The sequence below is a fragment of the Pseudophryne corroboree genome, chromosome 3, assembly GCF_028390025.1.
Source record: "Pseudophryne corroboree isolate aPseCor3 chromosome 3, aPseCor3.hap2, whole genome shotgun sequence".
Taxonomy (NCBI): Eukaryota; Metazoa; Chordata; class Amphibia; order Anura; family Myobatrachidae; genus Pseudophryne; species Pseudophryne corroboree.
In genome coordinates this window covers 405,978,464-406,003,383 of record NC_086446.1, presented here as the reverse complement: position 1 = coordinate 406,003,383, position 24,920 = coordinate 405,978,464, and the positions used below count along the sequence as shown (strand labels likewise).

Genomic DNA, 24,920 nt, shown 5'->3' with positions numbered 1-24,920 from the left:
CTGTTTATAAGAAACTCACATAGTAAGGCAAAGGAATAAACAGATGGAGGGTGAACGGAGAAGGATACATTTATTTATCCTTAATCAAGTTAACTGGAGAGGTTTGGGCCACTAGAACAGCTGCATTACAAAATAGAATGACCTCACATTTATTATAGGGACGTGGGTCACATAACAGGTGAAAAGTAGTATAACTTCTTAAGTAATACCGAAAACAAATAAAAAAATAAAATATAAAAATATTAAACTAAGAAATTGAGATAAGACAATATTGAAGAGGGATGTTTTGTTTTATTTCAGCGTCAAACTGTCAACATGCAGCATGTTGACAGTCAAAGTCTACATACCATCCATGGATGTCTAGTGAGTCCTTACCGTCTCTCAGCGGCTCCAGTGCCTTCTTCAGAGTCTTCTGATGCTGCAGCGTTCCAGTGCGTATATATATTTCTACCCCTATCCCCCCTGCAACCTAAGCCATTCAGTGGCGCCTAACCATCGGCATCCTGAAAGTGTCAACATTTCAGATGTTAACATTGTAAACCTATCAACATCTTGAGGATATCGACCTTGTGCTTGTCAACAGTTTAAACCATGGTGATGGTTCCACCAAATTGTGGTGTCGACCTTATGTACGTCAACATGGTTAATAGCCTGCCAGTCAGATTGTTGACAGCAGCATTCCGATGGTAAGTACTGGAGTCGGTTAGGGTTAATGTTAAAATACTCACTACTCAGTCGGCATTCTGGCAGTCGGGATCTCAACACCAACCCATCTGAACAGACAGGGGTTTGTTGAATTGGGCTTATGTGGATCTGAGAAGTATGACTGAATTAATCATATTTTTGAGCATTTTCTTTAAATTGTGTAGAAACAAAACAAACTACTGAAGCACCAATAATAAAAGTATTTTATTTCTGCATTCTTAGGAAAAACAATAGGTTACAAAATAAAGTCAAATGATACAGCAATATTGTAGTGGCCTGTTTAATTGATCACTGTCACCTCTCCCCCAAACTCAGTAGATGAAACAATGACATTATGTTTATACAACTAGTCTGCATGTTTACCATATGTTCTACCTACAATATGACCTAAGTAGCTGCATAAAACATAGCAAGGCAAGAAATACAAAAAAAAAAAAAAAAAAGACATTGAGCCCCTGTAATGTGAGCAACTTAGGGGCGTATGCAATTAGTTCCGATTACATTTCAGAGGTAATGAATTCGCCCCACTCATTCATTTAGGGCCGTTTTCAGCAGTTTTTAAGGCATTTTCGCCAATGCCTTTTCACCTTCTTTTATTAAGTGAAAAGGAATTGTCAAAAAATGCCTCAAAATCTGCGAAAATGGCTTGCATTTGACGGAAAACAAGTGGATTTGCTGATCCACGTGTTTTCCGCGCCGGTCACATTTTTCACCTAGGCAAAAAATTGCATAGGGCGAATCTCCATTCGCCCTCAAAATAGCGAAAAAGCTCAGTTTTTTTCACCTAGGCGAAAAAACAGAGCTAATTGCATATGCCCCTTAATCTCTAGGCACTGCAGAAAGTAGGACACTTTTGGCAAAAGAACCCAAAATACAGGACATATTTTCCCCTCTCTCATAAACTATGTGCTCAACAAAAACACCAACATGGGTCATTAATATATTCTAGTGCTGCAGATCACAGCAAACTGGAAACGGAACAGAAACGTAAGATTCATTTTCACAGCAAATAAAGGCACCATATACCCCCAAAAGTAGGAAAGAGCAGTAAAAAGTGGCATCAATTAACCTACTGAAGGTTGCAATCCAGGAAAAGGCACTTATTCAAAAAGACCATGCATAGCAAGGAACATTTTTTTTTTTTTTTAAATACATGGCATGCTAGCAATTTAATAATATGAAGCATCATCTTCTCTCAGTATAACAGATATTTTGCATAAGGTGGTATTAACGAAGTCCTCTAATGCTTATGGATAAACAGGATGTTCCTGCAGACATGTGCGTAAAACAAAGATCACTAAGAATTTAATAAAAGTATATATACACACATGTGAAACTAGTAGAACTTAACAATTCTGTCTCAGGAGGGATTTTGTAGTGAGGCAAGTGGTCATCAGGCCTGTTCAGTGGAAAACTGAACACCTCTTAGCCTAGTGATTGGGTGTAACAAGTTTTTGGTCTTCGCTAAAGGCATTAGAACAGTCTTACTATAAATGAGGAATTGTATATAACTGTCCTTGCACAAAACATCAGTAACTACAGTCATAAATGATGACGAATGACTTATCTGCTTAACTCTGCAGTAGCAGAAGCATAAGATATGCAGTATTATACTCTGTGAATCATTTTACACATTACTTAGATATAAACCAACACTCCAAATTATGGTTAGACTATACAGCCCATAATCTGAGCCCAAAAAGAAAAACACACAGAGGACCTTTACAGCTTCAGTATTACCGATGCTTACTAGGAATGACCATTGAAAGAATCTTTCTATACTGCTTTATGCAGAGAAAGGTAGGGTGCTAGAATACCAGATGCCATAACAAGTCTATGAACGTGGAATATGCAACGTATTAGATTCTCCTTGTTGTAGTAGCACCTAATCCATGGAGTTAGCCAATTCCTATGCAGTCTTCGGCTGTGGAGGATTCACAGGAAGCAATCCCAACAACTTGAAATAAGAGACCAGCTGTTTAGGGATCTCGGCAAGAACAGCCTGAGTGAGGGCTTCACGTGGGGCCTGTAAAGTACAGGAAGCATTATCCACACAATAAAAACCCCACAAACAAACCATGTAATACAGCAAATAAAGACCAAGTGGCTAATCTAATCTCCTATTTCTCGGACGTCCTAGTGGATGCTGGGTACTCCGTAAGGACCATGGGGAATAGCGGGCTCCGCAGGAGACTGGGCACTCTAAAAGAAAGATTAGGTACTATCTGGTGTGCACTGGCTCCTCCCTCTATGTCCCTCCTCCAGACATCAGTTAGAATCTGTGCCCGGCCCGAGCTGGTTGCACACTAGGGGCTCTCCTGAGCTCCTAGTAAAGAAAGTATTTGTTAGGTTTTTTATTTTCAGTGAGATCTGCTGGCAACAGACTCACTGCTACGAGGGACTAAGGGGAGAAGAAGCGAACCTACCTGCTTGCAGCTAGCTTGGGCTTCTTAGGCTACTGGACACCATTAGCTCCAGAGGGATCGAACACAGGCCCAGCCTCGGTCGTCTGGTCCCGGAGCCGCGCCGCCGTCCCCCTTACAGAGCCAGAAGCAAGAAGAACATCCTGGAAATCGGCGGCTGAAGACTTCGGTCTTCATTAAGGTAGCGCACAGCACTGCAGCTGTGCGCCATTGCTCCCTATGCACACCACATACTCCGGTCACTGATGGGTGCAGGGCGCTGGGGGGGGGGGGGGTGCCCTGGGCTGCAATTAGAGTACCTTACCTTGGCAAATGGCACATAATATAGCCTAATAAGCTATATATGTGCAAAAATCCCCTGCCATAATATAAATCTAAGAGCGGGAGAAGTCCGCCGAAAAAGGGGCGGGGCTCTCTCTCTCAGCACACTGGCGCCATTTTCTCTTCACAGTGCAGCTGGAAGACATCTCCCCAGGCTCTCCCCTGCAGTTTCCAGGCTCAAAGGGTTAAAAAGAGAGGGGCGGCACTAAATTTAGGCGCAAACTGTATATAAAAAGCAGCTATAGGGATAAACCACTTTCTGTTAGTGTAAATCCCTGATTAAATAGCGCTGTGGTGTGTGCTGGCATACTCTCTCTCTGTCTCCCCAAAGGACTTTGTGGGGTCCTGTCCTCAGTCAGAGCATTCCCTGTGTGTGTGCGGTGTGTCGGTACGGCTGTGTCGACATGTTTGATGAGGAGGCTTATGTGGAGGCGGAGCAGGTGCCGATAAATGTGATGTCACCCCCTGCGGGGTCGACACCAGAGTGGGTGGATATGTGGAAGGTATTAACCGACAGTGTCAACTCCTTACATAAAAGGCTGGATGACTTAACAGCCGTGGGACAGCCGGCTTCTCAGCCCGCGCCTGCCCAGGCGTCTCAAAGGCCATCAGGGGCTCAAAAACGCCCGCTACCTCAGATGGCAGAAACAGATGTCGACACGGAGTCTGACTTCAGTGTCGACGAAGATGAGACATATACACAATCCACTAGGGGCATCCGTTGCATGATTACGGCAATGAAAAATGTGTTACACATTTCTGACATTAACCCAAGTACCACCATAAAGGGTATTATGTTTGGGGAGAAAAAGCAGCCAGTGTTCTTTCCCCCGTCAGATGAGTTGAATGAAGTGTGTGAAGAAGCGTGGGCTTACCCCGATAAGAAACTGGTAATTTCTAAAAAGTTACTGATGGCGTACCCTTTCCCGCCAGAGGATAGGTCACGTTGGGAGATATCCCCTAGGGTGGATAAGGCGCTCATACGCTTGTCAAAAAAGGTGGCACTGCCGTCTCAGGATACGACCGCCTTGAAGGAGCCTGCTGATAGAAAGCAGGAGGCGATCCTGAAGTCTGTATATACACACTCAGGTACTATACTGAGACCCGCAATTGCCTCAGCATGGAGGTGTAGTGCTGCTGCAGCGTGGTCTGATACCCTGTCAGATAATATTGATACCCTCGACAGGGATACTATTTTGCCAACCATAGAGCATATTAAAGACGTCGTCTTATATATGAGAGATGCACAGAGGGATATTTGCCGGCTGGCATCCAGAATTATTGCAATATCCATTTCTGCCAGGAGGGTATTATGGACCCGGCAGTGGACAGGTGATGCCGATTCTAAAAGGCACATGGAGGTTCTGCCTTATAAGGGTGAGGAATTGTTTGGGGATGGTCTCCCGGACCTCGTATCCACAGCAACAGCTGGGAAGTCAACGTTTTTACCTCACATTCCCTCACAGCCTAAGAAAGCACCGTATTATCAGGTACAGTCCTTTCGGCCTCAGAAAAGCAAGCGGGTCAAAGGAGCTTCCTTTCTGCCCAGAGGAAGAGGGAAAAAGCTGCACCAGACAGCCAGTTCCCAGGATCAAAAATCTTCCCCCGCTTCCTCTAAATCCACCGCATGACGCTGGGGCTCCACAGGCGGAGCCAGGTGCGGTGGGGGCGCGTCTCCGGAACCTTCAGCGACCAGTGGGCTCGCTCACAGGTGGATCCCTGGGTTCTGCAAGTAGTATCACAGGGATACAAGCTGGAATTCGAGGCGACTCCCCCTCGCAGTTACCTCAAATCTGCATTGCCTGCTGCCCTCGGAGAAAGGGAGGTAGTACTGGCGGCAATTCACAAGCTGTATCTTCAGCAGGTGATAATCAAAGTACCCCTCCTTCAGCAGGGACGGGGTTACTATTCCACAATGTTTGTGGTACCGAAACCAGACGGTTCGGTGAGACCCATTCTAAATTTAAAATCCTTGAACATTTATATAAAAAAGTTCAAGTTCAAGATGGAATCGCTCAGGGCGGTCATTGCAAGCCTGGAAGAGGGGGATTTTATGGTGTCATTGGACATCAAGGAATGTCATTACCAATTCCAGACGTTGCCGTTTGGTCTGTCCACGGCACCGCGGGTATTTACCAAGGTAATGGCCGAAATGATGATGCTCCTCCGAAAGAAGGGAGTCATGATTATTCCGTACTTGGACGATCTCCTTATAAAGGCGAGGTCCAAAGAGCAGTTGCTAGTCAGCGTAGCACTATCTCAGGAAGTGCTGCATCAGCACGGCTGGATTCTGAATATCCCAAAGTCGCAGCTGATTCCTGCGACGCGTCTGCTGTTCTTGGGCATGATTCTGGACACAGAACAGAAGAAGATATTTCTCCAGGAGGAGAAGGCCCAGGAATTATCATCTCTGGTCAGGGACCTCCTGAAACCAAAGCAGGTGTCGGAGCATCAGTGCACGCGAGTCCTGGGAAAGATTGTAGCTTCTTACGAAGCAATTCCCTTTGGCAGATTCCATGCAAGGATCTTCCAGTGGGATCTGTTGGACAAGTGGTCCGGATCGCATCTCCAGATGCATCGGTTGATCACCCTGTCCCCGAGGGCCAGGGTGTCTCTGCTGTGGTGGCTGCAGAGTGCTCATCTGCTCGAAGGCCGCAGATTCGGCATACAGGACTGGGTCCTGGTGACCACGGATGCAAGCCTCCGAGGTTGGGGGGCAGTCACCCAGGGAAGAAACTTCCAAGGACAATGGTCGAGTCGGGAAACTTCCCTACACATAACTATTCTGGAACTAAGGGCAATTTACAACGCCCTGAGTCAAGCAGAACCCCTGCTTCAAAACCAACCGGTTCTGATTCAGTCAGACAACATCACAGCGGTCGCCCATGTAACCCACCAGGGCGGCACAAGAAGCAGGGTGGCAATGGCAGAAGCCACAAGGATTCTTCGATGGGCGGAGAATCACGTGATAGCACTGTCAGCAGTGTTCATTCCGGGAGTGGACAACTGGGAAGCAGACTTCCTCAGCAGGCACGACCTCCACCCGGGAGAGTGGGGACTTCATCCAGAAGTCTTCCAGCTGATTGTGAACCGTTGGGAACGGCCACAGGTGGACATGATGGCGTCCCGCCTCAACAAAAAGCTAAAAAGATATTGCGCCAGGTCAAGGGACCCTCAGGCGATAGCTGTGGACGCTCTAGTGACACCGTGGGTGTACCAGTCGGTTTATATGTGTTCCCTCCTCTTCCTCTCATACCCAAGGTACTGAGGATAATAAGAAGGAGAGGAGTAAGAACTATACTCACTGTTCCGGATGGGCCAAGAAGAGCTTGGTACCCAGAACTTCAAGAAATGATCTCAGAGGACCCATGGCCTCTGCCGCTCAGACAGGACCTGCTACTGCAGGGGCCCTGTCTGTTCCAAGACTTACCGCAGCTGCGTTTGACGGCATGGCGGTTGAACACCGGATCCTAAAGGAAAAGGGCATTCCGGAGGAAGTCATTCCTACGCTGATTAAAGCTAGGAAGGATGTGACCACAAAACATTATCACTGCATATGGCGGAAATATGTTGCTTGGTGTGAGGCCAGGAAGGCCCCAACGGAGGAATTTCAGCGGGGTCAATTTCTGCACTTCCTACAGTCAGGGGTGACTATGGGTCTCAAATTGGGTTCCATTAAAGGTCCAGATTTCGGCTCTGTCGATTTTCTTCCAAAGAGAACTGGCTTCACTGCCTGAAGTTCAGACTTTTATTAAAGGAGTGCTGCATATTCAGTGGCACCTTGGGATCTCAACGTGGTGTTGGATTTCCTAAAGTCGCATTGGTTTGAGCCACTTAAAACCGTGGAGCTAAAATATCTCACGGGGAAAGTGGTCATGCTGCTGGCCTTGGCTTCGGCCAGGCGTGTATCAGAATTGGCGGCTTTGTCATGTAAAAGCCCTTATCTGATTTTCCATATGGATAGGGCGGAATTGAGGACTTGTCCCCAATTTCTCCTAAGGTGGTATCAGCGTTTCAGTTGAACCAACCTATTGTGGTGCCTGCGGCTACTCGGGACTTGGAGGATTCCAAGTTGCTGGACGTAGTCAGGGCCCTGAAAATCTATGTTTCCAGGACGGCTAGAGTCAGGAAAACTGACTCGCTATATATCCTGTATGCACCCAACAAGCTGGGTGCTCCTGCTTCAAAGCAGACTATTGCTCGCTGGATCTGTAGCACGATTCAACTTGCACATTCTGCGGCTGGACTGCCGCATCCTAAATCTGTAGAAGCCCATTCCACGAGGATAGTGGGCTCTTCTTGGGCGGCTGCCCGAGGGGTCTCGGCTTTACAATTTTGCCGAGCTGCTACTTGGTCGGGTTCAAACACATTTGCAAAATTCTACAAGTTTGATACCCTGGCTGAGGAGGACCTTGAGTTTGCTCATTCGGTGCTGCAGAGTCATCCGCACTCTCCCGCCCGTTTGGGAGCTTTGGTATAATCCCCATGGTCCTTACGGAGTACCCAGCATCCACTAGGACGTCAGAGAAAATAAGAATTTACTCACCGGTAATTCTATTTCTCGTAGTCCGTAGTGGATGCTGGGAGCCCGTCCCAAGTGCGGACTTTCTGCAATACATGTATATAGTTATTGCGTAACTAAAGGGTTTTGTTATGAGCCATCTGTTAATGAGGCTCATTATTGTTTCATACTGTTAACTGGGTATAGTTATCACAAGTTGTACGGTGTGATTGGTGTGGCTGGTATGAGTCTTACCCTGGATTCCAAATCCTTTCCTAGTAATGTCAGCTCTTCCGGGCACAGTTACCCTAACTGAGGTCTGGAGGAGGGGCATAGAGGGAGGAGCCAGTGCACACCAGATAGTACCTAATCTTTCTTTTAGAGTGCCCAGTCTCCGCTATTCCCCATGGTCCTTACTGAGTACCCAGCATCCACTACGGACTACGAGAAATAGAATTACCGGTGAGTAAATTCTTATTTTCATTTATTAGTGGATTATGTTCTTGTTAAACTTTTATAATGAGTTTCTAATTTCATCCATATCATAATACTATTCATGGATGCAATCTCTTTGTAAGCCAACCAAGTAAAGCTAGGTACACACTATACAATTATTGGGCAGATTTGCCAATAATTGAAAGAACGACCAACGTTACTGTATAGTGTGCACGAATGATCTGGTCGGCGTTTAGCCGATAATTTGAGAAAATCTTGCCCACACACAAACTATCGATTTTCCGGTCATCTGTCCCAATCCAAAAATATCAAAATATCTGCCACAATCTCCAGATATTGAGCAGTGACTGCGTTCTCAATAATCTGCCCATATTTCCTATATTTTCCTCTCACTACATCATCCTACTTGTGGGTGGACATATGCAAATGCAGGAATGTGGCAGAAAATTGGCAACTTTAAAAAATAAATATTTTAGTGTGTAGCTCAGATATTGGTGCCGACAATTTCCTGAAAATTTGTCCGATTTTAGTACCTACCGGTAAATCCTTTTCTCCTAGTCCGTAGAGGATGCTGGGGACTCCAAAAGGACCATGGGGTATAGACGGGATCCGCAGGAGCTTGGGCACACTGAAAAGACTGACTGGGTGTGAACTGGCTCCTCCCTCTATGCCCCTCCTCCAGACCTCAGTTATAGGAACTGTGCCCAGGAGAGACGGACATTTCGAGGAAAGGATTTTTGTTTAAACTAAGGGCGAGAAACAACCAGCCCACACCACAAACATACCGTACAACCGGAGTAACAGGAAACCAGATAACAGTATGAATTAACAACAGCAACAAGCTGAATATAACTAATACACAACCCGCGTGTAAACAAATTTAACCAGTAATAATACACTGCAAGTAACAGTCCGCACTGGGAAGGGCACCCAGCATCCTCTACGGACTAGGAGAAAAGGATTTACCGGTAGATACTAAAATCCTATTTTCTCTTACGTCCTAGAGGATGCTGGGTACTCCAAAAGGACCATGGGGTCTATACCAAAGCTCCAGAACGGGCGGGAGAGTGCGGACGACTCTGCAGCACCGATTGAGCAAACATGAGGTCCTCATCAGCCAGGGTATCAAACTTGTAAAACTTAGCAAAGGTGTTTGAACCCGACCACGTAGCTGCTCGGCAAAGCTGAAGTGCCGATACCACTTTTCTGGTAGAATGGGCCTTTACTGATTTCGGCAAAGGTAGCCCCGCCGAAGAATGAGCTTGCTGAATCGTACTACAAATCCAGCGTGCAATAGTTTGCTTAGAAGCAGGATACCCAATTTTATTGGAAGCATACAGGACAAACAAAGCCTGTTTTCCTGGTAAAAGCCGTTCTGGTGATGTAAATTTTTAAAGCTCTTACAACATCAAGAGACCTTGGAACTGCCACAGCATCGGTAGCCACAGGCACCGGCACCACAATAGGTTGGTTAATGTGAAACGAAGAAACCACCTTCGGCAGAAATTGCTGACGAGTCCTCAATTCTGCTCTATCCGAATGGAAGATCAAATATGGACTCGTGAGATAAGGCCGCCAACTTCGCCTGGCAGACGCCAGAGCCAAAAGCATGACTACCTTCCAAGTGAGAAACTTTACCTCAAACCAGGGAGACACAAGAAACTGCAACACCACTTCAAGATCCCACATGCCACTGGCGGCACAGAGGATGGATATGCAGCACTCCCTTCACAAAAGTCTGAACCTCTGGAAGGACTGCCAATTCCTTTTGAAAGAAAATAGATAAAGCCGAAATCTGCACTTTGATGGATCCCAATTTCAGGCCTGCATCGACGCCTGCCTGCAAAAAATGGAGAAATCGACCCAAGTGAAATTCCTCCGCAGGAGCAGTTTTGGTTTCACACCACGAAACATACTTTCTCTAAATGCGGTGATAATGTTTCGCCGTAACCTGCTTCCTAGCCTTAAGGAGAGTGGGGATGACCTCCCTAGGAATAACTCTTCGAGCTAAGATCTGGCGCTCAACTTCCATGCCGTCAAACGCAGCCGCAGTAAGTCTGGAAACACGCATGGCCCCTGCAGTAACAGGTCCTCTCAGAGGAAGCGGCCAAGGATCTTCCATCAATAATTCCTGAAGTTCCGGATACCAGGCCCTGCGCGGCCAATCTGGACCTACGAGAATCGCCCGAACCTTTGCTCGTCGTATGATTCCCAGCACCTTTGGTATGAGAGGAAGTCACCAGGGCGTCCACTGCACTGGCTTGAGGGTACCTTGACCTGGAACAATAACTCTGAAGCTTCTTGTTGAGGCGAGACGCCATCATGTCTATCAGAGGAATTCCCCAACGCTTCGTTACTTCTGCAAATACCTCTTGGTGAAGAGCCCACTCTCCCGGATGAAGATCGTGTTTGCTGAGGAAGTCTGCTTCCCAGTTGTCCACTCCCGGGAGGAAAACTGCTGACAGAGCGCTCACGTGCTGTTCCGCCCAGCGAAGGATTCTTGTGGCCTCCACCATAGCCGCCCTGCTTCTTGTTCCGCCTTGACGGTTTACATGCGCCACCGCTGTTATGTTGTCCGACTGGATCAGGACAGGTCGACCCTGAAGAAGGCTCTTTGCTTGGAGCAGGCCGTTGTAAATGGCTCTTAACTCAAGGACATTTATGTGGAGACAAGATTCCTGGTCTGACCATTTCCCCTGGAAATTTCTTCCTTGGGAGACTGCGCCCCAGCCTTGGAGACTTGCATCTGTTGTCAGTAGGACCCAGTCCTGGATTCCGAATCGGCGCCCTTCTAGAAGGCGAGAACTTTGCAGCCACCACAGGAGAGAAATCCTGGCTCTGGAAGATAGGCTTATTTTCCGGTGCATGTGCAGGTGAGACCCGGACCATTTGCTCAGCAGATCCCACTGAAACACCCGGGCATGAAACCTGCCAAACGGAATGGCTTTGTACGCTGCAACCATCTTCTCCAGAACTCGACTACACTGATGAATCGACACACTTGTCGGCCTCAGAAGCTCCCTGACCATTGTCTGTAGTTCCAGAGCCTTGTCTTTCGGAAGAAACACTCTCTGTAACTCCGTATCCAGAATCATGCCCAGAAAGGGCAGCCGAGTGGTCGGAATTAAGTGAGACTTTAGTAAATTTAGAACCCAACCGTGTTGTCGCAGAACCGACAGACAATTCCACATTTCTTAACAATTTTTCCTTGGGCCTCGCCTTTATCAGGAGATCGTCCAAGTACGGGATAATTGTAACCCCTTGTTTGCGAAGGAGAACCATCATTTCCGCCATGACTTTGGTGAAAATCCTCGGGCCGTGGAAAGCCCAAACGGCAACGTCTGAAATTGGTAATGACAATCCTGTATCGCAAACCTGAGGAAAGCTTGATGCGGAGGATAAATCGGGACGCGTAAGTAGGCATCCTTTATATCGGACGCCATAAAAGCCCCCCTTCTAGGCCGGAAATCACAGCCCGAAGAGATTCCATCTTGAACTTGAAAACTTCAAGTAAGGATTGAGGGATTTTAGGTTCAGAATAGGTCTGACCAAACCGTCCGGCTTCGGAACAACAAAGAGGCTCGAGTAGAACCTCTCCCCCCGGGGGACCGAGAACAATTACCCTCTGTTGACACAACTTTTGTATTGCTGCCTTCACGACTGCCCTGTCCGGAAGGGACATTGGCAAAGCCGAAATGAAAAAGCGGTGAGTGGGCATCTCCTGAAACTCCAGCCTGTATCCCTGAGACACTATGTCTAGCACCCAAGGATCCAAGCCTGATTGAACCCAGACCTGACTGAAGAGCTGCAGACGGCCCCCCCACTGGTCCGGACTCCCCCAGGGGAGCCCCAGCGTCATGCGGTGGACTTGGTAGAGGCGGGGGAGGACTTTTGGTCCTGTGCGCCTGATACTGCAGGCGACTTTCTTCCCCGTCCTCTACCCTTTGAAGCAAGGAAGGACGAGCCTTTACCCCGCTTGTATTTATTTGGACGAAAGGACTGCATTTGTTGATGGGGTGCCTTTTTCTGCTGTTTAGGAACATAAGGAAGAAAAGATGACTTACCCGCAGTCGCGGTAGACACCAGGTCAGCCAAGCCTTCACCAAATAAGACACTACCTTTGAAAGGGAGAGCTTACATAGCTTTCTTGGAGTCGGCATCAGCATTCCATTGATGGATCAACAGCGCCCTCCTGGCCGAGATCGCCATGCATTGGCTCTTGATCCCAAGATCACTCGCCGCATCCTTCAGGTAATCTGCAGCGTCCTTGATATAACCAAGAGTCAAAAGAACATTATCTTTATCAAGGGTATCCATATCAGAAGCTAAATTCTCAGCCCATTTAGCAATAGCACTACTCACCCATACAGACGCCACCGCAGGTCTGAGCAATGCACCTGTATTAGCGAAAATGGCCTTCAAAGACGTCTCCAGCTTGCGATCCACTGGATCCTTAAGAGCTGCCGTGTCAGGAGACGGAAGTGCCACCTTCTTAGACAACCGGGATAGAGCCTTGTCGACATTCGGAGACGACTCCTATTTGTCCCTGTCAGAGGGGAAAGGATACTCCATGAAAATTCTTTTGGGAATCTGCCACCTCTTGTCCGGCGACTCCCAAGCCTTTTCACAAAGAGTATTCATTTCATGAGAGGGGGGAAACTTCACCTCAGGTTTTTTCCCTTGAAATAAACAAATCCTTGTTTCCTGCACCGCAGGTTCCTCAGATACGCAAAACATCTTTAATAGCCACAATCATGTACTGAATACTCTTAACTAGCCTTGGGTGCAAGGTAGCCTCAGTGAAGTCGACATCGGAATCAGAATCCGTGTCGGTATCTGTATCTACCATCTGGGTAAACGAACGCTTTTGCGACCCTGACGGGGCCTGCACCTGAGACAAAAGCATCCTCCATGGATTTTCTCCACACTTGTGTCTGAGATTCCGATTTATCCAATCTCTTAGACAATGAGGCCACATTTGTATTAAGTGCACTTAACATCGTAAGCAAATCAGGTGTCGCTGTGCCGACAGAGCCATCTCCAGACCCGTATCTGTGCCCCCAGCCACCTCCTCTGGGGAGTAACACTCAGCTTTAGACATGCCGACACGGAGTACTGACACACCAACACACACACACTGTCTCAGCTAGGGGACAGACCCACAAGGAAGCCCGGATAGAGAAACACAGAGGGAGTATGCCAGCTCACACCCCAGCGCCCATATATCCCACCAAACGATATATGTTGAAAAGTGCTGCTGCTAATTACATGTACATGCACCGAATATCTGTGCCCCCCCGATTTGCTCCCCTTTATTTGAATGGAGCTTGGAGGTCCTGGGCCAGCGTCTCATGAAGAGGCTGTGGATAAGAGAAAATGGCGCTGGTGAGCTGTGCGGCTAAGCCCCACCCCCTCCCGGCGCGCTTCAGTCCCGCTAAAATTCAAACTTGCAATGCTGGCGGGGGTACGGAAAACGGTGCCCGGGCACCGAAAATGCCTTCTGCCAGCCCTCAAAAGACCCAGTAACATGCTGCCCAGGGTGCTCCCTCCCCAGCGCCCTGCATCCGCAAGTGCCGTTGGTGATGTGTGTGGGAGCATGGAGCGCAACGCTACTGCTGCGCTGCTACCTCGTTACTGAAGTCTTCTGATCTTCACATACTCACCCGGCTTCTTTCTTCTGTGAGGGGGGTGACGGCGCGGCTCAGGGAACAAGCAGCTAGGCGCACCAAGTGATCGAACCCTCTGGAGCTAATGGTGTCCAGTAGCCTAAGAAGCAGAGCCCTTAACTAAGTAGAAGTAGGTCTGCTTCTCTTCCCTCACTCCCACGCTGCAGGGAGCCTGTAGCCAGCAGGTCTCCCTGAAAATAAAAAACCTAACAAAAGTCTTTTCTAGAGAAACTCAGTAAAACTCCCCTAGTGAGTGTCCAGTCACTCCTGGGCACAAAGTCTAACTGAGGTCTGGAGGAGGGGCATAGAGGGAGGAACCAGTTCACACCCAGTCAAAGTCTTTTCAGTGTGCCCAAGCTCCTGTGGATCCAGTCTATAGCCCATGGTCCTTTTGGAGCCCCCAGCATCCTCTAGGACGTAAGAGAAAAAAAAAAAAAATCTGACAGTGTGTGCCTAGCTTAACTCTATTAAAAAGTATTTGTTGATATAATTTCTTTCCATGTACTTTATTTAAAAAAACCCCTCAATGTATATTATTTTTAAATCATCCACCTGGTTAAGATTAGTAGAATGACAAACTAATGAGTTTTACCAAGCTGAATCCCAATCCTGTATCGTGTTTCTCCATAACTCAGAAACACACATAGCATGAATATAAAACAAAAGTTACCTTTTGATAATAATAATTTTATTTATATTGAGCTATTTATCCAATAGGACTCAAGGCGCTTAACAGATACATAGCATAATATAGTACAGAAAATAATGAAGTACATAGTGAATTGATAATAAGTGGTACCCTATTAGCAGCAGTAATTTTTCTTGCAAAAAAAAAAAAAGGCTTTCGTGATTTTTGCCCTATCCTAATATAGCACTTTTTTCACTAGAAAAATTACCCTTTTTGCATGAAAACACAAATGATTCGCAAAAAGCCACAGACCTATCTATTTTCGCGGCCACGATTGCTGAAAACACACTTATCAGGGATTTTGGTTTAATTTACCTGAGGGAGGCGGAACAAAATCCCTGATAAGTGCGGGCATCGGACACTTAGCAGCGAAAGCCCCGGGAAAGTCAATTAGCCGCGGTAAATTATCGCAGCTAATTGGATAACGCACTAATGGGCCCTACATACTTGCCGATGTTTCAGATTTGGACGATGTTTGTTTTACCGATTATCAACCATCGTCCACACTGGCTTGCTATGCTAAACGAGGGAAAGCCAACTATGAACGATCGCGGGGATGCGTATCGTTCATCATTGTTGCATACACAGAGTTATATGAATGATTTATCGTTCATTACTGAATGAGATCATTCATATCGCTCATACACATCGGCAAGTGTGTAGGGCCCATAAGTGTTTTAGTTGAAGGAATTCAAAGAGTGAAATTTGTAGACTCATCATTCAAGATGATCTACCCTGAAAGATCATTACATCATAGTGTATCTAACCTCTACAACATCTCTGGAATCAACACATTTCCTAAGCATAAACAGAATCATGGTTTATAATTAAAGAACCCCTAAATCTACTTAAAGGAAAGTTCATAGACAAGTTCAATCATTGATAAAATCTATCATCTCTTCTCTATGTAGCTTACCCTACCATTTTAAAATCATCATCTCATTTGAAGACATCATAAAAACTAAAGATGAACTCACATTCTGAAATTGACGGAATGGCACAAACTGGACAATGTCCCTGGCAGCAGCTTCCCCACTGGAGGCCTTCAGAACACCATTATCTCCATCAAGAAATTCCATGGCCTTGAAATCTGCATTTCCCACTCCAATAATGATGATGGACATGGGAAGCTTTGAGGCTTGGACAATGGCATTCCTGGTGTCATTCAGATCAGTAATCTCTCCATCAGTGATAATTAAAAGCACAAAGTATTGCTGAAAAAATGAAGATAAAGTTTGAGGATAAAGAAAAGACAAAATTAAATAAATCCCACAACTTCTTTAAAAAAAAAAAAAAGAATTTGCTCTAATTTCAATCTAATTTATGATTTCTTTCCCAGTGCTTATGGCACAGATTGGCCAACGATAGTCCTGGGACTGTGAATCATCTTAACTATGCTGTGATACAATGCGTGGAGGATTTAAAGTTTTCCATAGCGTCTGGACTTGTGTTGGCTTGGGTTGAATGTTCAATAAAACACTAGAACACACTTTGCTTTATTTAAAAAAAAATATAGGATCGATGATCACTTTAGATGGATTAGATGGTGAATACAACTTCACAGTACTAACATTCAGGTAAAACTCAGAAAATTAGAATATTGTGCAAAAGTTAATTTATTTCAGTAATTGAACTTAAAAGGTGAAACTAATATATTATATAGACTCATTACATGCAAAGTGAGATATTTCAAGCCTTTATTTGTTATAATTTTGATGATTGTGGCTTACAGTTTAGGATAACCCCAAATTCAAAATCTCAGAAAATTAGAATATTACATAAAATAAAAAAATAAAAAAAGATTTTAAATACAAAACTGACGGCCCTCTGAAAAGTATAATCGTGCATATTTACTCAGTACTTGGTTTGGCCCCTTTTGCATGAATTACTGCCTCAATGCGGCGTGTCATGGATTCTATCCGCCTGTGACACTGCCGAGGTGTTATGGAAGACCATGATGCTACAATAGCGGCCTTCAGCTTTTCTGCATTGCTCGGTCTCATGTCTCATCTTTCTCTTGGCAATGCCCCATAGATTCTTTTTTTTCTTTAGACCAGGTAAGACACTTCTGACGTTGTTTGTTGTTCAGGAGCGGCTTGACAAGAGGAATACGACATTTGAAGCCCATGTCCAGGATCAGTCTGTGTGTGGTGGCTCTTGATGCACTAACTCCAGCCTCACTTATGAAGCTTCCCTACACTTTTGATTGGCCTTTTCCCGACAAGAAAAAAAGAACTGGTCTGTTGCTCAGTAGTCCAAAGTCCTCTTTTCTGATGAGAGCAAATTTTGCATCTCATTTGGAAACCAAGGTCCCAGAGTATGGAGGAAGAATGGAGAGGCACACAAAAAACAGTCTGTGTTGATTTGGGGAGCCATGTCATCTGCTGGTATCGGTCCACTGTGCTTTATACAGTCCAGAGTCAATGCAGCCGTCTACCAGGACATTTTAGAGCACTTCATGCTTCCTTCAGCATACAAGCTTTATGGAGATGCAGAATTAATTTTCCAGGAGGACTTGGCACCTGCTCACACTGCCAAAAGTACCAAAACCTGGTTCATTTGACCGTGGGATTACTGTGCTGGATTTGCCAACAAAGTCGCCTGACCTGAACCCCTTAGAGCATGCTTGTCCAAACTGCGGCACTCCAGCTGTTGTGAAACTACATATCCCAGGATGCCCTGACAGTTTAGCTTTCAGAGAATGCTAAAGCAGTGTCAGGGCATGCTGGGATGTGTAGTTTCTCAACAGCTGGAGGGCCGCAGTTTGGACATGCCTGCCTTACAAAATCAATGGGGCATTGCCAAGAGAATGATGAGAGACATGAGACCGAACAATGCAGAAGAGCTGAAGGCCGCTACTGAAGCATCCTGGTCTTCTTTAACACCGCAGCAGTGCCACAGGCTGATAGAATCCATGCCACGCCACATTGAGGCAGTAATTCATACAAAAGGGACCAAAACCAAGTACGGAGTACATATGCATGATTATACATTTCAGAGGGCCGACATTTCTGTATTTAAAATCCTTTTTTTTAATGATTTTATGTAATATTCTAATTTTCAGAGATTTTGGATTTGGGGTTATCTTAAACTGCAATTATTAAAATTATAACAAATAAAGGCTTGAAATATCTCACTTTGCATGTAATGAGTCTATATAATATATTAGTTTCATCTTTTAAGTTGAATTAGTGAAATAAATTAACTTTTGCACGATATTCTAATTTTGAGTTTCACCTGTAAAAGATTGGAACAGAAACAAGAAATTTCCGTCATTAAGTATTTAGGTTATGTTGAAATGATAAATGCTTTTCACACATGTTCTATAATTAAAATATACTCACAGATGCGGATTTCTGCTGTGCAGCAGCTGCTGCAAACTTAGTCATATGGTTGATGATGGGAGAAAAGTTTGTTGGACCATAAAGGCGGACCTGTGGCAGCGCTTGGCGGTATGCATCCACAATGCCTTGTACACCTGGAGTTACAAGGTATTGCCATGTAAAAGTCTGTCATTGCCAGCAGGCATTCTTAACTACAGTGTGCACTTCCTTATCATCTAGAAAAACACTCTATTGTTCAAGACCAAAAGCTAGGGATACTGCACCATTTTTGCCAATATATACAAACTGTAAGTAGTAGGGACTTTCTCGATTATAAGCAATATCTACTATAGATTAGGATACTAACAGGTGTATCACAGTTATACAATTAGTATACTGACCACAGTTACAGTATTTCTAATATCCTATCACGAGATCCAAAGCTTTGAAACCACAGTTCAAGCCCATGAAAGCAGACTATGTGCAACCATGACATATTTGAAAACGTGCGACTCCTATTCCCTACTTCTAAACCCCCCACAGCATTTATATTTATAGCTATAATTGCTACTGATAATGGAGATTATTGATCAGACTGCCTTTTAGAATTTTAGGAAAGAAACACCACCCAGCCCCAAAGGCAAAGTGGGCATGGTTTGCATTCTGCAGGAAGTGCACAATTAGGATTATGAAAAAAATAAATAGGATTTTAAATACCTACCGGTAAATCCTTTTCTCGTAGTCCATAAGGGATATTGGGGACAGATTAGTACCATGGGTATAGACGGGTCCAAAGGAGCCAGTGCATTTTAAATTTCTTCAACTGGGTGTGCTGGCTCCTCCCCTCTATGCCCCCTACCATAGGCAGTTATAGGTAAAACAGTGCCCGAAGGAGAATTACATACTTGAGAGAAGGAACATAAAAGGTGTGGTGAGATTTACACACCAGCACACCAAGATACAGATGGGTCCATGTTTATCTTGACCTTTAATAGGATTAACTGAAACTGGGCAGTCGGACTTAATCCCCTGCTGTAATGACTAAAAGGGGGGGTACTCACGGAGCGATATTCTAAGCAACCTGACTAGATTGCTTAGAATATCAGCATGATCGCTCCGTGTGTAGCCCCCTCAGCGATAGCGATGCGCGGCCCCGCTGGGTGAAATGAGCGGTCCCCCGTCTACCCCGGCACGCTCAGCACAGATCGCGCTGTGCTGAGCGGCGGGAGAGATGTGTGCTGAGAGGTTCGCTCAGCACACATCTCTTCCTGCATCGGCCCGTCTATATGGGCCTTTAATCCCCTGCTGTATTGTATTGCAGCTGAGAACAATAGATGAAGGGCTTATGTTAATAAACCATGTTGTGCCTATGCGCAGCAAACTAGCCAGGATAACCGTGCACCCCTCTGTATAACTTAGCCAGCAATGCCTGGCAACAGCATAACAGGACACACAGAACAAAGAACCTGCAGAAAGTCACCAATATTCCTTATGGACTACGAGAAAAGGATTTACCGGTAGGCATTTAAAATCCTATTTTCTCTAGCATCCATAAGGGATACTGGAGACAGATTAGTACGATGGGGATGTCCCAAAGCTTCCAGAACGTGCGGACACATCTGCAGTACCGCCTGCCCAAACTGGGTATCCTCTTTGGCCAGGGTATCAAACTTGTAGAACTTCACAAAGGTGTTCTTCCCCGACCAGGTAGCAGCTCAGCACAGTTGTAGGGCAGACACTCCATGGGCAGCCGCCCAGGAAGAGCCCACCGATCTGGTAGAGTGGGCCTTCAGAGACTGTGGAACAGGTAAGGCTGCCGACACATAGGCCTGTTGGATAGTAAACCTAATCTAACAAGCAATGGACTGCTTTGAAGCAGGGCAACCCTTTTTCCGCACCTCTTACGAACAAGGAATCAGTCTTTCTGATCCAAGCTGTCCTCTTGACAGACTTCCAAAGCTCGCACTTCATCCAATACCTCTGGAGGAGCACAGGTGTCAGAACTGGACGGAATCACAATAGGTTGATTCAAGTGAAACACGGAGACCACCTTCGGCAGGAACTGCTGGATAGTCCTGAGCGCCGCTCCGTTCTCGTAAAAGACCAAGTACAGACTTTTGCACGACAAGGCCCCCAATTGTGAGACATGCCTAGCAGAAGCCAGGGCCAGTAACATCACAGTTTACCATGTGAGAAACTTATCTTCTACCATCATCAGCCGGACCACTTGTTTAATGGAATGTCCAATTGGAACGGTCTGGCATGAAACCTTCCAAACTGAATCGCTTCGTACGACGCCACCATCTTTCCCAACAATTTTATGCAAAGATGAATGGAGACTCGAGCAGGTCGGAGCACCATGCAAACCATTTCTTGAAGAATTCTCACTTTTTCCTCTGAGAGGAACACTTTCTGTGCTACAGTATCCAGTAGCATCCCCAGAAACAGGAGCCGCTGAGACGGTTCCAGATGGGAGTTCTGCATGTTGAGGACCCACCCGTGGTGAGACAGAAGTTGGATAATGCAATCTCTATGGATCAATAAAAGCTCCTTTGAACTCTTTTATCAGGAGATTGTCCAGGTATGGAATTACGTTGACCCCTGGACCATGAGCTGAAACATAATTTCCGCCATGATCTTTGCGAACATCCTCGGAGCTGTAGACCGGCCGAAGGGTAACGCCTGAAACTGGTAGTGATTATTCAGTAGGGCGAACCACATATAGGCCTGATGAGGCGGCCAAACTGGGATATGGAGGTAAGCGTCCTTGATATCCAGGGACACTAGGAATTCCTGTTGTTCCAGGCCTGCGATCACCGCTCTCCAAGATTCCATCTTGAATTTGAAAACTTTCAGGTAAGGATTCAAGGACATCAGATTTAGAATGCGTCTCACAGACCCGTCTGGTTTTGGTACTACGAACAGACTGGAGTAGTAACCTTGTCCTCGTTGGTGTAGGGGTACTAGAACAATGACCTGGGACTGGACCAACCTGTTGATGGCCAGTAGCAGTGAACCTTGCATATTTTCCAAAGCTGGTAAGCTTGATTTGAAAAATCGTTGGGGAGGAGCACTGTCTAACTCCAGCTTGTAACCCTGAGAGATAAGGTCCCTTACCCAAGCATCTTGGCAGGAACTGTCCCAGCTGTAGTGACGTAACCGAGCTCCCACCACAAGATCCCCTCGGGGTGGGTGGGCGGGCACAGTCATGCTGAAGTTTTTGCGGAAGCAGAACTGGTGTTCTGATCCTGAGATCTGGCAACAGCTGGTTTCTTAGGCTTACCTCTGGTGCCTCTAGCTGCATTGGAGGCCCCCCTGGCTCTAGGTCGAAATATAGAGGACCGAAAGGACTGAGTAGACAGTCCCAGGTAAGTACGTCTAGCAGTCAGAGCTCCTGAAGGGAGAAACGTGGATTTCCCAGCAGTATCCTTGGAGATCCATGCGTCAAATTCACCACCAAAGAGCCATTCATCTGTAATGGGAAGAGATTCCACATTACGTTTGGAGTCAGTGTCAGCAATCTACTGACGCAACCATATGGCTCTGCATGCAGACACAGCCATAGCAGAGGGGGATCCGGTCTGAAGGTCGACAATGTTTAGGTCGACCACTATAGGTCGACAGTCACTAGGTCGACATGGATGGAAGGTCGACAGGGTTTCTAGGTCGACATGTGCTAGGTCGACAGGTCTAAAGGTCGACATGAGTTTTTCACTTTTTTTTTTCTTTTTTTGAATTTTTTCATACTTAACGATCCACGTGGACTACGATTGGAACGGTAAAGTGTGCAGAGCAAAGCGAAGGCACCATGCCCGAAGCATGGCGAGCAAAGCGAGCCATGCGAGGGGACACGGTGCACTAATTTGGGATCCCGGTCACTCTACGAAGAAAACGACACCAAAAATAAAAAAATCCTCATGTCGACCTAGCACATGTCGACCTAGAAACCCTGTCGACCTTCCATCCATGTCGACCTAGTGACTGTCGACCTATAGTGGTCGACCTAAACATTGTCGACCTAGACACTGTTGATTTGATGAACCACACCCAGCAGAGGTCCTAGCATTAATATTACCAATCTCTTTAAGGTAGTCAGAGAACCCTTGCCGTGTCCTGAATGTGTTTTAGAAAAGTAGTAACTAAGGTCATATCACCCGAAAGACCTTCCTGAATTTGAGAAGCCCAGGAATGAATTGCATGCGTCATCCAGCAACTAGCAATGACCGATCTTTGAGCTACACCTGCAGCAGTGTAGACAGATTTTAGAGTGATCTCAATTTTCCTATTTGCCGGGTCCTTTACCGTAAAGGAGCCCGGAGAAGGAAGTACCGCCTTTTTAGAAAGACAGACATCCACTGCTGGAGATTCTTCCCAGAATTTTCTGCCTTCAGGGGCAAAAGGGAATGTATGCAGAAATTGTTTGGACACCTGATATTTTTTATCTGGATTTTTCCAGGCTATTTGAAATAAGTCATCCAATTCCTTGGAATCAGGAAATGTGACTGTCAGTTTACCTTGTGGGAGGAAAAATGACTGCAGAGTATTAGCATCCTCCAGGGAGAGCTTTAACACATCCCGAATAGCCAATACCGAGGGTAGGGGTGGAATCCACACTTATGGGGTCCACATCATCCTGTATATCATCAGTATCCGATACAAGTGCAGGTAGAGCACATTTGTTATGCACCTGTAGCAGACGGGGGGGGGGGGGGGGGGGGGGGGATGTTGTGCCACTGCTTGTTGCAGTTCCTGAGTTTTATTTGCATTTGCAGTGAGCTGAGAAGACATGTCAGACGACATAATTTTGATAGCCCCCCAACCAGGAGGGCTCTGGACTCTCCCCCACATTGTTATCAGCATTCTGAGACGACTGACTTCACTGCTGATATTGAGCCAGATGAACTAGGGGATAATCTAGCATTACAAACACTGCATAACTTCTGTTTTACCATATTGAATAAGAAAACAGGTACAATACACATACAACACAGCCTGAAATACAATACAAGCCTGTCCTATTGTATGTGAGAGGAGACACAGGAGAGAGGACACCAGCGCACCCAACGCTGCACAGCCTAGTGAGGCTGTCAGCATTTTATATATGTAAACAGCAGCGAGACTGTATTATGAAAAAGCCTTCAGGGGCATGTTACTTGTGCACACTATAGCAGCTCTCCCCATCTACACTCTGTACCAGTGATCCAGGGACTGTTATGGAGGAGCTGTTGAGGCTGCTGCTGATGCTATGCAGAGGAACGCGTCAAAAAGCTGCTGAGCCCGCTGTCATGTAGCTCCGCCCCCCGCCATGACGCCGGAGCTACTGTTTTATATTTATACTGGCCATGTCTCCCTATGTTTGCAGCCTCACATAAATTGCTTGGTACAATGTATTCTAAGCCAGTCTCACGCAGGGGTTACAGCGGGTCCCTCCCAAGAGGGACCCGTACGCCTCACCCCCACTTCAGCCGCACAGTGAACCGGGGGTCCCCCCGGCAAGTACTCACCACCGATGATCACCTTCAGGCAGCGTTAGGGGTGTGCAGCATGCTGCGGCAACGTCAGCCAAGGCGCCATGCCCCGCTGAACAAACAGCCCCTCAGCGGGTTAGAGACACTGCACCTCAAGAGGCCGGTGATCGACCGCGCGCCCCCCCAACTCCCACGGTGCTGGTGTGCTGTTGCTCAAACAGCATACCAAAAGAAATAAAACTTTAAAAGAAATTAAAGAAAAACTCTGGAGCTTGCAGAGTGTGCATCCTCTCCTGAGCGCACTTTTTTCTAAACTGACCTGTAGGAGGAGACAGAGGGGAGGAGCCAGCACACCCAGTTGAAGAAATTTAAAGTGCACTGGCTCCTTTGGACCAGTCTATACCCATCGTACTAACCTGTCCCCAATATCCCTTATGGATTCTAGAGAAATAAAATAAATAATGTTCGTTTTCCGTGAAGCTTACAAAGCTGTAACAATGAAGTGATTTCAGTCTGGAATGATGCTTTTTACACCCTACCTGGACAATAGGGATTGCTGGGGTTGAAGTTTAATGCAAACTCATGAGACACCTGGAAATTAAAACAAAGGTTTATTTTTTTCCACAATTAAAAAACTAGTGAAACAACTAAAACTATCAGGAGGATTGGTAAAAAAACAAACACACACAAAACTGGTTGTAAATTAATGGTTCAGTTTGAAAGAAATAACTATCAGCTTGGAAGACCAAGACAAGCTTGCAATGGATCTTATGGGGGATTCCTACTAGCTCTTAATTTTTGTGTGTGATTTTAGTCCAATGGGGAGTATCGGCTATTCTATTAAAGCCATTTTTTTCCAGTCGAAAAAAATCCCGGACCCATGTGTTGTCGTGGCTCTGAAGGGCTGCCTATCAGGGATTATGCATGCATAAACCCCGATAAATGCTGGCATCTGGGGTAATAGGATAGCCCCCGGAAAATCAATTAGAGTTAAATTAACGCTGTTAAGATATTCCAAGTCTACCAATGTGCTGTGGAACATAGCAAGCAGTCACATATGAACAGTCCATTTCTAGAGCAGTTCAGAAAAAATGACCGCAAAGGTGGTCCAGCTTGTAGTTCAATAGTGCACATTTTATTATGTTGTGGATTTACTGTTGCTGCTATGAAAGTATATTACAATATTATTGACTGCGTTTCTATTTACATAGAAATGTGCTCAAATATCACGCAGCATGAGTGAGTGCACCCAGAGGTGTTGTGTTTTTTCCGCAATGCGGTGTTACAAAACTGCTTCAAGGAGTAGCTCACTATGTCTGACTCTGTATATGAAGCAGTGCTTAACATGGCATAATAAAAAGCTGTGGCC

At 45.9% G+C, this 24,920-nt stretch overlaps 1 protein-coding gene across 4 annotated transcripts in view; it reads right to left on the bottom strand.

Moving 5' to 3' along the window:
* Positions 1–890: 890 nt before the first annotated feature.
* CPNE1 (copine 1) overlaps positions 891–24,920 on the bottom strand; it is a 261,443-nt gene continuing 237,413 nt past the window's right edge. For all 4 annotated transcript variants that reach the window (XM_063960168.1, XM_063960169.1, XM_063960170.1 and 1 more), the window contains 4 exons: positions 24,091–24,142; positions 18,105–18,238; positions 15,738–15,974; positions 891–2,731 (listed from right to left, as the gene is read on the bottom strand). In XM_063960168.1, coding sequence (XP_063816238.1) covers positions 2,615–2,731; positions 15,738–15,974; positions 18,105–18,238; positions 24,091–24,142 — 540 coding nt within the window. In that variant the 3' untranslated portion in view covers positions 891–2,614. The remainder of the gene's footprint in view (positions 2,732–15,737; positions 15,975–18,104; positions 18,239–24,090; positions 24,143–24,920) is intronic.